The 12,942-nt window shown below is 31.6% G+C and overlaps 1 protein-coding gene across 1 annotated transcript; it reads right to left on the bottom strand.

Moving 5' to 3' along the window:
• Positions 1-9,892: 9,892 nt before the first annotated feature.
• LOC114192385 (putative membrane-associated kinase regulator 4) lies at positions 9,893-11,208 on the bottom strand. Its single transcript, XM_028082091.2, has one exon. It carries the CDS (start codon positions 11,110-11,112, stop codon positions 10,069-10,071), a length of 1,044 nt encoding a protein of 347 aa, XP_027937892.1. The 5' UTR covers positions 11,113-11,208; the 3' UTR covers positions 9,893-10,068.
• Between the last annotated feature and the right edge of the window lie 1,734 nt (positions 11,209-12,942).

The raw sequence follows: 12,942 nt of genomic DNA, 5'->3' as shown, positions 1-12,942 counted from the left end.
TCTTCACTCGCAACAACAGCAATCCCTCGGGTGCCCTCGTCGTTCGCGTAGCCTCATTGTTGGCTTTCCATTATCGCAACAACAATCCCTAATCTATTTTGTGCGTGCTACAATAATCCATTCTCGTGTAGTAATCCCAAATCTCCAATCCATCTCCGTCACACTTGCAATCAGCACCGACGACAGAACCTCACGTGAGACTAATGGCGCTAGGGTTTTCAATCTCTCTTTTCTCATGCAAACCATACATCCACAAAGACATCCGTGTTGCAACTCCCAACCACCAACGATGACGTCGACAACTACTTGAAGCCACGCCAACGCTGACAACGCCTTCCTCTTTTTATTTATCTCTCCCGCGTGAGGGTTTCTTGCCTCCGTAACTATTGTTGCATGTTCGCTTGCCAGCCACCACGACTTCTTTCGTCGCCACCGTGCTCCACTCATAAACACCGCAAGACCTATTGGTCACAACCGGAGCTTCTTCATTCGCCAACGTTGATGCACCAATCCCGACCAATGACGTTGTACCATCCACCACGTTGTCGCTTGAAACTGTGGATGGGTTTGAGCATTGTTGATGATAGTCGCGTGGCTTCCACTTTCCCAGCAAGACTTGGTTTTTTCTCCTCCAATTTTGAATTTAATGTTCGCTTTTTCGTTTTGCTTTTTTTGCATAGGTTTTGGAATTTGTGTGTGGGCATATCTAGTGTAGAATGGAGTTATGTTGTGGTGAAACAATATGTGCAAGGAGGAAAGCAATATGATATCTGGAATATGAAAAAGAAATGCATAATTTGCAAATTACGAGAATGAAACAAGTTAAAGAATTGGATTTGATTGAGTATGTTTCTATGGATAACAAGTCTTGTGTATATTGTTAAGCAGCTATGCCGCTGGTTTTGCATCTGTAGATTCCATATTATGGAACTTAGTGAACGAAAATAAGGTAATTTGACAACTTTTTCTCTTAACTCTGCTTAGTTAATATTTACATTTACTTGTTTGTTGTTTTATACCATTAGCACTTGTTATAGATTTAATGATATCAAATGATATTCTTTGTTACAAAGATATTATAAAAATATGATCCTAATATATGTAATTATAAAGATATGATCCTTATTTATGTAAATGTAACAATTACCATCTTAGAATGTTGGTTTGGGTTTAAATTAATATTTCAAAATGAACATTTAAGGTGTTTAAATCTCACTTATATATATATATATATATATATATATATATATATATATATATATATGATATATATTTATATATATATATATATATTCTACTTTAGCCATATCAGTAGTCATCACCCTAAATGTTGCAATAAGACAACTTCAAAATGAGGTTGCTACTAACGCAGTAAGGGGTAATCGCAACCAAATAAACTTTTCAATGGTATAGGATAATTGTGAAATTAAATTTTAGCTTAAATAGTCATTTGGTCCTAGTTTTGATCAAGTTTTTTCACTTTGGTCTTCCTTTTGAAATTCTTTTCAATTTGGTCCTACCTTTCGTTAATTTCTTTCAATTAAATCTTTTTTCTTAACTCCGTCTAAATAGTTAACGGAACAGTGGCCAGTGTGGTTCATTTATGTGACGTGGAACACTGTTCAGTGACGTGTCTGTTATTTTACTGTGCTAGAATTTTAATTTTAATTACAGAGTTTAGGATTTATAATTGGCAGAATTGGGATTAGGGATTTGTTCGTGGAATTGGGGATTTGTTCATCGAATTGGGGATTTCTTTCCAATTGGGATTTGAGATCAATTGCTGCCATCTGAATTGAATGTTTTCTTTCTATACCTAGAGAGTCCTAACCATCTACATTCAAGAATCCAAATGATCGTCACTCATGCTTTACATATAGTATGCCAAATATATTGATGTAATCTACATTAAAATAACTTATTTCAAGGTAAATCTCCAGTATCCTGTTCGCATTCTCTCTCACGTTGATTCGTTTATTTATTTTCATACTCTTTTACAATCGAAAAGGGTTCTCATTCTCTGACTAGCTTTGATCTCTATTTGGATCCGTTGAATATCATATCTGAACGAGCAATCAATCTAAACATAAGCGAACAACTTGCATTCAAATGCCAAATCAATAATAAAATAGGCGAAGTTACAGTTGCACAAGGCTTTCCTAATTACCGTCTTGATTTTGAACAATGGTAGGTTTGTGAAGATGAACCACACCCCCCCACAACTAGTAATGATTAACCATAATCTACGAACAAATCTTCAAAGATCAGTGTCAATAGTTGATGGCAACAATTGATCTCAAATCCACAATTGAAAACAAATCCCCAATTCCACGAATAAATCCCTAAACCCAATTCTGCCAATTATAAACCCCAAACTCTGTAATTAAAATTAAAATGCCAACACAGTAAAATAATAGACACGTCATTGAGCAGTGTTCCACATCACATAAACGAACCACACTGGCCACTATTTCGTTAACTATTTAGACGGAGTTAAGAAAAATGATTTAATTGAAAGAAATTAACAAAAGGTAGGACCAAAATGAAAACAATTTAAAAAATAGGACCAAAGTGAAAAAACTTGACCAAAACTACGACCAAATGACTATTTAAGCCTTAAATTTTTTTATAATCAATCATAATAAGTGTTAGAATATGTGGTTTTCATTCAATTTCTAATATCATACGTTACTTAAGCACTAATTATTAATCATTACTTTGCTTAAGTTTTGAAGACTCTTCATATGACATATTTACTAGTTAAGTTTTGAAGACTTTTCATATGGCCTATTTATGAGTGCAATTTCTAAAGACTTTTCATACAACTTATTAATTGGTTCAATTTTGAAGCCTATAAATAACATCTCCATGACTTGAAAAAGAATATATAGAAAAGCATTTAGAGAGACACACTTTGTAATATACACTTGAGTGTATTTTGGTGAGGATTCTTGTTCCCATTCACGAGCTTTGTACTCTTCTTTTCATAGTGGAACTTTGTTCGTTATCATCCTGTGGTTTTTCCTCTTACATTTAAAAGAGGTTTTCCACGTAAATTCTTGTGTGTTATTTCTCTTGCTCTCTTACTTACTTCTCTTTAATTTCCAATTGTCACGATCTTGTGCTTCCTTCCGCATGCTACGATACCATAACAATAAGAATTCATAATAAGTTTTCTCTGGACTACATTTGTTCATAAATAGTTTTAAGAAAATTAAATCTGTTTGGAACAAAGATATCAACTTTTATGTAAAAGGAGCATGTATGAAGTTGAAAGGAAAAAAAGTGATGAGGAATAAAATCACACTCATAAAAAACAGCTTAATTCTTAAGAAAAAACCTTAACAAATTTCAGCTATTATAGCTGAAATTTAATCTTAGAAACAATTGAAATCCTTAAAGTTAATATTTTTAAAACACATTACTACATTTTTAGGTTTTTCCTACCATCACTTTATTAGGTAATAATCCTATTTTGCCTTACATAATTAATTTCTTTTATTACAATTGTATCTGAAACATCTAACTAGTATGGTCAACTATTACCGGATGAATTGATACATATGCATAGACATTGGATTCATAATAGAGATACATTCTTTGTGTTTTATATGAAGATGTGCTAGTTGTAGATAATTCAAATACTTATACTATTTAACTTTATTATTTTTGTTGTAGTTGTTCAATGATTCATTCCAATTAGAAGATAGAGAGATGGAAGAAATTATAACCAAGTGGTCTTCCTTTCTTCCTTTTGAGTGTTGCTGATAACTTTTAGAAATCTTAGGCTTATAGTATTGTGCAATCTTTTGGAGAATATTTGTAAGAGTATTGTAGGTTTATGTATACAATTTCATGTTTTAAAGTTTGTTGGATAACTTAACTATATAGAATTGATTTACTTGAGAATTGTTTGTTCTGGTGATATGCAGATGAATTGAATAGAGATGAAAATGATAAAACCAAACAAAATATAAAAAGAAAATCTAACTTATGAATTGTCATAGTTACTTTAAACTTACTATGATTGGTCCAAGTATACCTCTCATAATAAATTGGACTTACTATGATAGGTTTTCACGATGTCATAGAAAGAACGCATTTTCTATAACTCCTAAAACTATGACGCCAGAATACCTATCATAATAGGTCCTTTTTACTTGTCATAAAATATGTTTTCTGCACTAGTGTATTAAAGTTCCTCCCCTAATCATTGTCGTCCTATATCTATAAACCTAACATCTCTAAGGGAAATGCATCATTTTATTCCCATTTATTAATATCTAACAATGATATATAAAAATATATAAGAATATCTCATAATGTCTAACAATATTTAAGGATGTCTCGTAATTTCTAACTATATATAATAATATATAACAATATCCAATAATATCTCATTAGAACTAACAATATGTAAGGATATCTCATAATATATAACTATATAATAATATATAATAATTTCCAAGAATATCTCATAATATCTAACAATATATAATTATATATAACAATATCCAATATCTTTTCAATTGAATAATTATTCACCAAATCTTATTTCTAATAAAACAAATCTTTAAATTAAATAATAAATCACTTTACCTATTATAAAAAACTTTTAAATAAAATAACTCATTTGAATTAAACAATTAATAAACCATCATGAATTTTGTATATCTCCTAATTATTATAATTTTTTGATATTGCATGGAAAAGTTGGTGTACACGTCTTAAATGTGTGCTAGTACATGAGCCATGCTTGGGCGCTTAAGCACCTTATAATAGTAGTCTCTCCTAGAACTTGTAAGATATTTTTGAAGCATTATCGCTTCAGCGTTATGGCCAACACTTTGAAGTAGCTAAGTGTTGGAGTAAAGATATTCTTGGAAGGATGTTGCTCTAGGATTACATTTCACTCAATCAACCATGGTGTCATTCACAAGAAATGGATGATACCTTGTGTATATATCGATGAGGTTGCTAAAGTGATAAAAGCTTGCTCATGTGGCAATAGATCATGATAATGTTATATCATTGTTGGTTCTTCAATGATGATTTATTCTATGATACATGTTTCATTTATGATATGGTGTATAAAATGTGATACATTGTGAATAGGTAATATGGTTCATGTTGAGATACATCAGGATGCTTGCATGTCGACACATGTCCTTTTTGGGTGATCCTTCGTGCGTGAGGAATCTTCGATGAATCGCTTATATACATGTATATGATTTATACATATATGAGGTTTGCCCTTGGATAAGTGACTGTAGGAAGTCCCACATCGACTAGAGATAAGGTCAATTCACAATATATAAGTAAGTGTAATCCTTATCTTACAAGCTGGTTTGGTGTTGTTGAGTTAGGCTTAAAACTCACTTCTAACATGGTATCAAAGCCATTTTTTTTTTAAAAGAAAAGCCTATCCTAGCGAGATTTTTTGAACATTTTGTTTCACCCACTATCGGACCGCTAACGGATCACCCTATCCTAGTGAACTTTCTTGAACAGTACGTAGAGTTTAGGGTCTGTATATGTTATTGCTATAATCATTTTTTGTACGCCAACAAATCACTTTACTATAATATTTAGTATACATATTATTCTAGATGCCATTAAAAGTGAAAAGGTTTCTAAAAGATTATAATGAGTTTTTATGTTGTAACATATTTTGTACGTTTTTTAATGAGAACTTTTATAATTTGGATATATATATATATATATATATATATATATATATATATTATAAATGTTAGTGATAAATTTGGTGAGACGTAATTAACAATTGTCTTTAACCTTTTTCATACATTTTAAAATAAAACCTATCAATTACATTAATAGATATGTGTTTATATTCTTTCATCTATATATCGAATTCAAATTATAAAAAAAAAATCATAATTCAAAAGAAGAACTCTAGTAAACCCAATGAATGTTTATCATATAATAATATAATAAAAAGTTAATATATATTATATTGTCACATTCTAAGGTTTTCTTAAATTACAAATATATTTCTTTTTTAACTATTATAATGATTTCTTATTAGAAAGTATAAATGTAATAATTTTAAAATTTAAGAGATGGGGTTTAAATGAAATAAGAAAATGTAATATATTTTTTTTTTAATTTCTAGAATACGAATGTAGTTTACTCTAAAAAGGAAAGCTAGTCATACTCGCACTCCTCTCAAAGTTAAGCGTGAAAACATATATTTAAGTTTTTGTTTTCTTTTTTTTTAAACAAACGACTAGACTTACCCTTGAATAGAATAAGGGTGATGATAGATGGAGACTCTCCTCTACGCATACACAATACTAGTAAAACTATTTTTTTTTTAAATATAAAATAATTTAAAAGCAGCTAATTACAAAAGTTAAAGTTTTAGCTTTTATTAGGTGTTAGGTAAGAGCGGAAAACTTTAATGGTGTTTATATAGAAATTTCCCATGGAATAATAGACTAACACGTCTAAGATTTCAATATAATTTCAAAACTTTACACACAAAAATGATATTATTTAAAAAAATTATTAAATACAAACATATTTTATGAACAAAAAATAACTAATTATTAAAAAATTTAGACATGTTATTAATATTTAAAATAGTCTCTATTATTAATAAAAATATTAAATTTATTTATGAATTAAATTCTAAATTGATCTTTACCATTAGTTAATCATGTTTTAATTACTTATTGTTATTAAATTTAGACACTAATTCAAAAGAACAAATCTCAGTAGTCAATATTAAAAATTAATTTAGAATTTATTTCACAAATTAATTATAATATTTTATTTATAATAGAGATAATATTAGATACTAATAATTTTTTATTTGTAAAATAATAAATAACTTAGTCAATAATATATATATTAATTTAGTCTGTAAAATTAGTTTTAATGACTTTTTATCATATTACTATTAATTATTTTTATTTAAAATAGTTTGGTAAAACAACTTAGAATTAGCCATTTTAATTTTGATTTCCTTTTCCTTTTAAATATATGGATTTGATGCCTGATTTTATTTTAACTAAAGACAATTGTTAAAATTTAATTGTTTAAAAATCATTTTCATTTTGATAGAGTGGGAGATTTAAAAGTGATTTGTTTAGCTTGAGAAAATTTGTAGAGTGCCCCAAAAATAGATTAAGATTAGTTAGAAGGAGTAAGAAGAGGTGTAGAATAGTCCAAGAAGAGGCTGCAAATCAACATGCTCCTACCACAGGCCCCTACAACATTAACATCCATCACCTCTATTCCTAAGGGTCCAGTCTTATTCATAGGCTACTCTACATATCAATGTGTCTTTGCATGTGCCCCAAACACTCCGTCTTCATTCGCTGGATTGGATTCTCATAAATAACGCACAATGCCTTTCCAAAATCAAAAACCATAGGAATCAGGTTTGGTTAATTAGATGAGGTAAACCCTGAGAAGTTAGAGATATGGACAGAAGAGAGAAAAAGTAAAATGGTGGTGGGGAAAAGAAGTGGTTGTTCTTTGTGTTTGTTCTATGTGTTTGTATAATTGGTGCGCTACAGCATCCACGTATACTTGCAACTTCAAAATTTGGGGCATGTGATTCCACCCTCTGGCCTATGTACGCGTATTTTAATGTTTAGTCAAAATCAAGTGAAAGGAAGAAGTGCACGCCTAGTAAGGATTAATGTCTGTCTGTAAAGCTGTACACTAGGTTTTGTTTTTTATATCACTTATAGAATACACATTTTCATCTACCCTAAATTAACCATATATGCATACGATCATGAGGTTTCAGAATACATATATGCACAACGCTGCCTACCTTAGTTTGGGACCATTACATTACAGTGTGTTGAGAATTTAAGTGTAAGTTTAAGTCTCATATCAAGTGAAAATGAAAAAAAAATTAAGACCCATAAACTTACTATTTTAAAATTTTCGATTTCAATATCTTATTTGAGTTGACAAACAAGTCTCTCTCCAGATAAATACTCTCTATATTCAGATTTGTTGTATTTTGCAATGAAGCACTACATGATTCTTTTATAGGCCTCTGAACATGACTCTTCAACTACATTTATTAAATATAACCACTACCTAACTCATAATTAATGAACTATATTGCATGCTTAATCAATACTAGATTCACTCTCAACCTTTTGCAATCTCCTAGACAATTAATATACAACTTCCAATTACACACATTTAAGTTTACCTAACAAAACTTACTGTTTTAAAATTTTCGATTTCAATATCTTATTTTAGCTGAACTTAGATCTCGTTAGTTTTATATCTCTCGGTACAATTATTTACTTGATGAGAATGAAAGTAGTGAGAACAATTGTTATTATATATGTATTATGTGATCATAATCATTTTCTGTTACTACTGTACTTTGGTAATTGCAACAAGGAAACATAATTGCACTAGCTAGTTGTGCTTTGATCTTCAGTCAACCATGCTGCTTTGCTGGGAATTCACTAATACTAATCATGACAGTTCTCAATAAAGTATATAGTGGCCAAACAACAACTTTCAGGTACCATATGTAACATGATTTTCACATTTTAAAAATAAAAGCCATTCCGTTTGTGTTTAAGCTTATCTCCCATCAAATGGCTGTTTGTGATTGTAATCTTTGCTTTTTTTGTTAGTTACAAGGTCAGTTTTCACTGACATTTCATTTTTATATTATTTCACCGAACTTTCTGTGCTTTTTCTTCTTTATAGAGAAAATTAAGGTACCATGATTTCCACATTTTTTTGGTTAGTAACCAGGTCAGTTTTCATTGACATCGCAACCTTTTACTTTTTCAACTTCATAGAAAGAAAGAGTGGGAGAATAAAAAATGTCATTCATCACTTTTAATTATACAGTACTACTACAGTCTATCTGTTTGTTATCTGTTGAACACTGAAAGAATAATGGCACATAATCTTAAGCAGTCATTGGGAATCTATTTTGGGAAAAAGGGTCAGTTTCAGAACAGAGGACTTACTTTTTACATTATAAAACAAAAAAAAAAAATGGTCAATTAACAGCACATAATTGGGTTTTATGACTGAAGGTTTTCTTTTTGTATGTTAAGTCCCAAATACTCCAAATTGACCATAGAGCCCAGGTTCTCGAAAAGTTTGGACCAACTTCAAAAATAGGATAATAAAAATATATATAATTCCACCTCCATCATACCTTATTTTTTTCAAATCCCTTACTTTCTCTTTTATCATATTGCTTATTACAATTTTTATGTATTTATATATATCCTTTTTCCTTCTACTCTATCTTTCTACCATCCAAATCCATCTCACAACAAAGATGAGGATGGGGTATATAATTCATGGATACCAAATACGTGTTACAGGTATGAAAGTATACAGGTTCGTGATTCGTGTAGGTGTATAATTTATCACTTTTAACATTATTATAACAAAACTTTATCCTAAAGAAAACCTGAATTGTTTAAAATAAACTTAAATGAATTAAGTGTCGTAAGTACTTAATGAATTAGCCATTAGTCGTGGATAATTAATGTATTAGTTGTTTATGTTCTGAGTACAACGAAGAGAAAAATAATCTATAAATTATATCGTGAATTATATAAATCAACCACAATAACAAAAAGTGAATCAAGTTTTTTCACTAGAAAGTTGTTTTCTATATAAATGCGATAGAGTAAATCCTGTTCCATCAGTGTTCCCTTTTGTAAAAATGAGAAGACTCTTGTAAATGCCTAATGTAGAAACTTTTTCATGGTGAATTCTTGCTCGTTAGTCATAAGCATAGTTCTTTCGAAAAATCGAAAGTAACTTTTGGCCAAACGAATTACTCATCTGCTAAGGTGTTCAGTTCTACAACATCTGGGTAAGTATATGCAATAAGTACAAGAATAAGAGAGAGAAGTATAGAATCTTATTTTATTTTTGAACAACTTAATGCTGGAAAACCCACTCTATTCATTCAAACAGTAAACTCCACCAAAATGCAACAGCATTTCAAATGAGAATGCCTATTTCTTCTCTTACAAGGTTTTCTCAACACTCACTTGCGCTAACACATTCTTGTGGTGGAAAGTATAGCTATTCTTTAACTCCCAGCAAGTGCAATTTTGTAGCGAATTGAGAACAAATCCTGCTATCATCTGAGCCATTCTTTGAACTACACTGCTGCTGAGACTGTTTGCAATGAGCAATTGCTCCCTCGACTGAACTTTCCAACTCATAATTTGCACTGATGCTCCTCTTGAAAAGTTGCAAATCATAGTACCCAGCTGAGCTGAGAGAAAAAGATGAAGATGAAGAAGAAGACCCAGATGAAGATGTGGACAAAGATGAAGCCTTGGTGGCACAATGTCGATGAGCAACCCCAGAGAAAGACCTCCTGTGGTCACAGAAATCATCTTCAACTTCAAGCATCTCTCTTTTAAGGGTCTTCATCACAGCACAAGTTACCTGGTGCTGCTTGTTATCATACAAACTCTCAAATGGGCTTCTCCTACCAACCTTCATGTACTTGTTCTGACACTCTTTGCACTTGAATGGTGTTTTCTCTGCTCCCATGTTGCTTGCAGCACTGGCACAGAACTTGTCTGAGCAACCAGATTTGCTGAACAAAGTTTTCAGATAAGCTCTTGAGGCCTTGAGTCTCTGACCGAGCAAGAACTGCTTCATCTGTTTCAGTTTCTTGGGCCAAGACTTCTTGGGAAGATCACCGATTAGGTTGTTCATGTCAGAAAACAACCCAAGTGGATATTCAGCTGGGATCACATCACTGCTAACTCGGCGTGATTCTGAAGGTGAGATGTTGGATTCAGTGGTGATGGGAAAAGTTCTGCGTTCCAACGCCGAATCTGTTTTCACATACTCAAAGTTGGCATTGGAGTTTTCTATGAGCTTTTGAACCATTTGCAAACGAGGGGGAAGGTGAAGAGGAAGGAGTTTTCCCTTGTAGAAGAGATCATCTGCTGGAGAAGTTGATGACTCTTTCTCACTCATCTGGAATTCAAACTCTCTATTGGATGGTGGAGAACTGAGGGAGTATGAGAAGAAGTTGGGGGAGGAACACAGTTCCATGTCAATGTAGTCATCGTCGACATGAACCAAAGTAACTTGTTTTGTGGCCATTTCATGTGACTCTGTTGTGATGATGGTTTTCTCTATTGGTGTCTGTCAGAGTATGGAGATAGATGCCTATGGGAAATTGAGCTTCCGCAAGGAAAGAGGGCAGGGTATTCTATAAAAAGTGGTGATGTTGCCAAAATACAAAACATATTTTATTCATTTCTTTATTATATTTATAACATTTTAATCTTATCACCTTTGTCTTCACTTTACTCTTCTACAGTTTCAAATAAATACATCTACGTTAATAAAAAAACTGTGTGCTTTTAACTTATGTATATGCATGCTACTTTTCAAGCATGAAATGAAGCTATTATTTTATCTTTCCTTACTAATTTACAATTCCCCCCGTTTTTTTGAATCCAAGTGTATAAAAAAATATTGGCTCCCAGAACATGCATAACAGTGAATGATCCAGAATATTCGAAAAAGTCCTAAGGGGATTCAAAATTTGTGGTCCTATGTTATGCAGAGATATTGTTGGTCAGTGGGTGTAGTCATGGGATGAAGGATTTCATTTTTATATTTTTTTTTTCTCCAAGTTTAATAATTGTGTTTTTCCAGTTTAAAATTGTTTACAGAATCATATACCAAATCATCTAAACATGGCTTTTGAGTAAATTCTATGAAACCAATTAATTTTCTATGCTTAACCATTTTTTATTAGATGTCTTTGATCAATGCATAAAATGTTTTCTCATTATATTTTTTATCTCTTTTTTCTTCCATTATGTATATACCCCAAGGCACTACGAATGCACCGTAGAAAGAGATGCTGCAATCTGCATCAATATCTGTCAAAGTAGTAATAAAAGAGAGCAATGATGATCCTTGAAAGTACCCTGGTTGCTTTCATTATTCTTTTTCTTTTCCCTTTTCTGCCATTTCTCCTTTGTGCACAAGTTCAATCTTCTTACCTTTCCCATGATAGATTTGGTTTGGTTTATTGAGTTCTAACAATAACTTTTAGAGTAGATAGCTAAGGAAAGTTCCACTTAAGCTTCACATGAGCATTCAAATTCAGTCTCTATGAATCATCCGTAATTAGTGGTTAACATAATTGGTCCATGCCATGTGTTAGATGAACACATTCATTCTTCTATTGTCCTGTTCCATTTGAGTTTGATACATCAAAGTACAAGAAGAGAATCTGCAACTCAAAGGAAGATGTTGACACTGACCTTGTTTTTATTGAAAGTTTCAATGTAACACACTAAACCTTCCAATTGGTTCCATGACAAAGAAAGTATGAATGGCATGATTTATATACTAGATTGAATCTGATGAGGAAGCAGGTACATAGGGAGGTCTCAATGAAATGAATCTAGTAATCTACATCCCTGTCTTGCATACATATCCTTATCTTCTTAGACATGATTAAGGGTACTTGGCCGGCACAATACGTGTATGAGAGAGGCCTTAATGCATAATTGTTAAGTAAGACACTACAGTGTGATACTATAGTATAAAAATGAATGAACTTTGTAATGGTTAAGTTAAATGTTTGACTTGAAAGGTAAGTGGAACATGGTTTGTCAATTTCTTCGTTCATTAGCCAATGGACTCCCCAAGGCATCATTTTTTTTTTTTTTCTCTTTTCTAGAAGTTAAGAGTTCTGCAATTTGCACATTCGATAAGGATAAAAAAAATCGTGAAGGGAATTTGTTTTTCTCGTTTACCTTTTTATGCCTAATCTATAACTGACCAATTCTACATTATTCATCCCTGTGGGAGGCCCCATTCAAGTTTCTTTCTCAAATGGCTTATGGGCAATAATTCACCTTCATGGTAAGTGATGTGCTCATTTGACCAGGTCAAGATGTAAGATATTTT

The sequence above is a fragment of the Vigna unguiculata genome, chromosome 7, assembly GCF_037176805.1.
Source record: "Vigna unguiculata cultivar grain cowpea cultivar isolate G323 ecotype 2 chromosome 7, ASM3717680v1, whole genome shotgun sequence".
Taxonomy (NCBI): Eukaryota; Viridiplantae; Streptophyta; class Magnoliopsida; order Fabales; family Fabaceae; genus Vigna; species Vigna unguiculata.
The sequence above is the reverse complement of the archived record's forward strand: the minus strand, read 5'-3'. Positions and strand labels throughout refer to the sequence as shown.

Coding starts and splice junctions, on each gene's coding strand:
- LOC114192385 (XM_028082091.2), bottom strand. CDS start 11,112: ATGGCCACAAAACAAGTTACTTTGGTTCATGTCGACGATGACTACATT.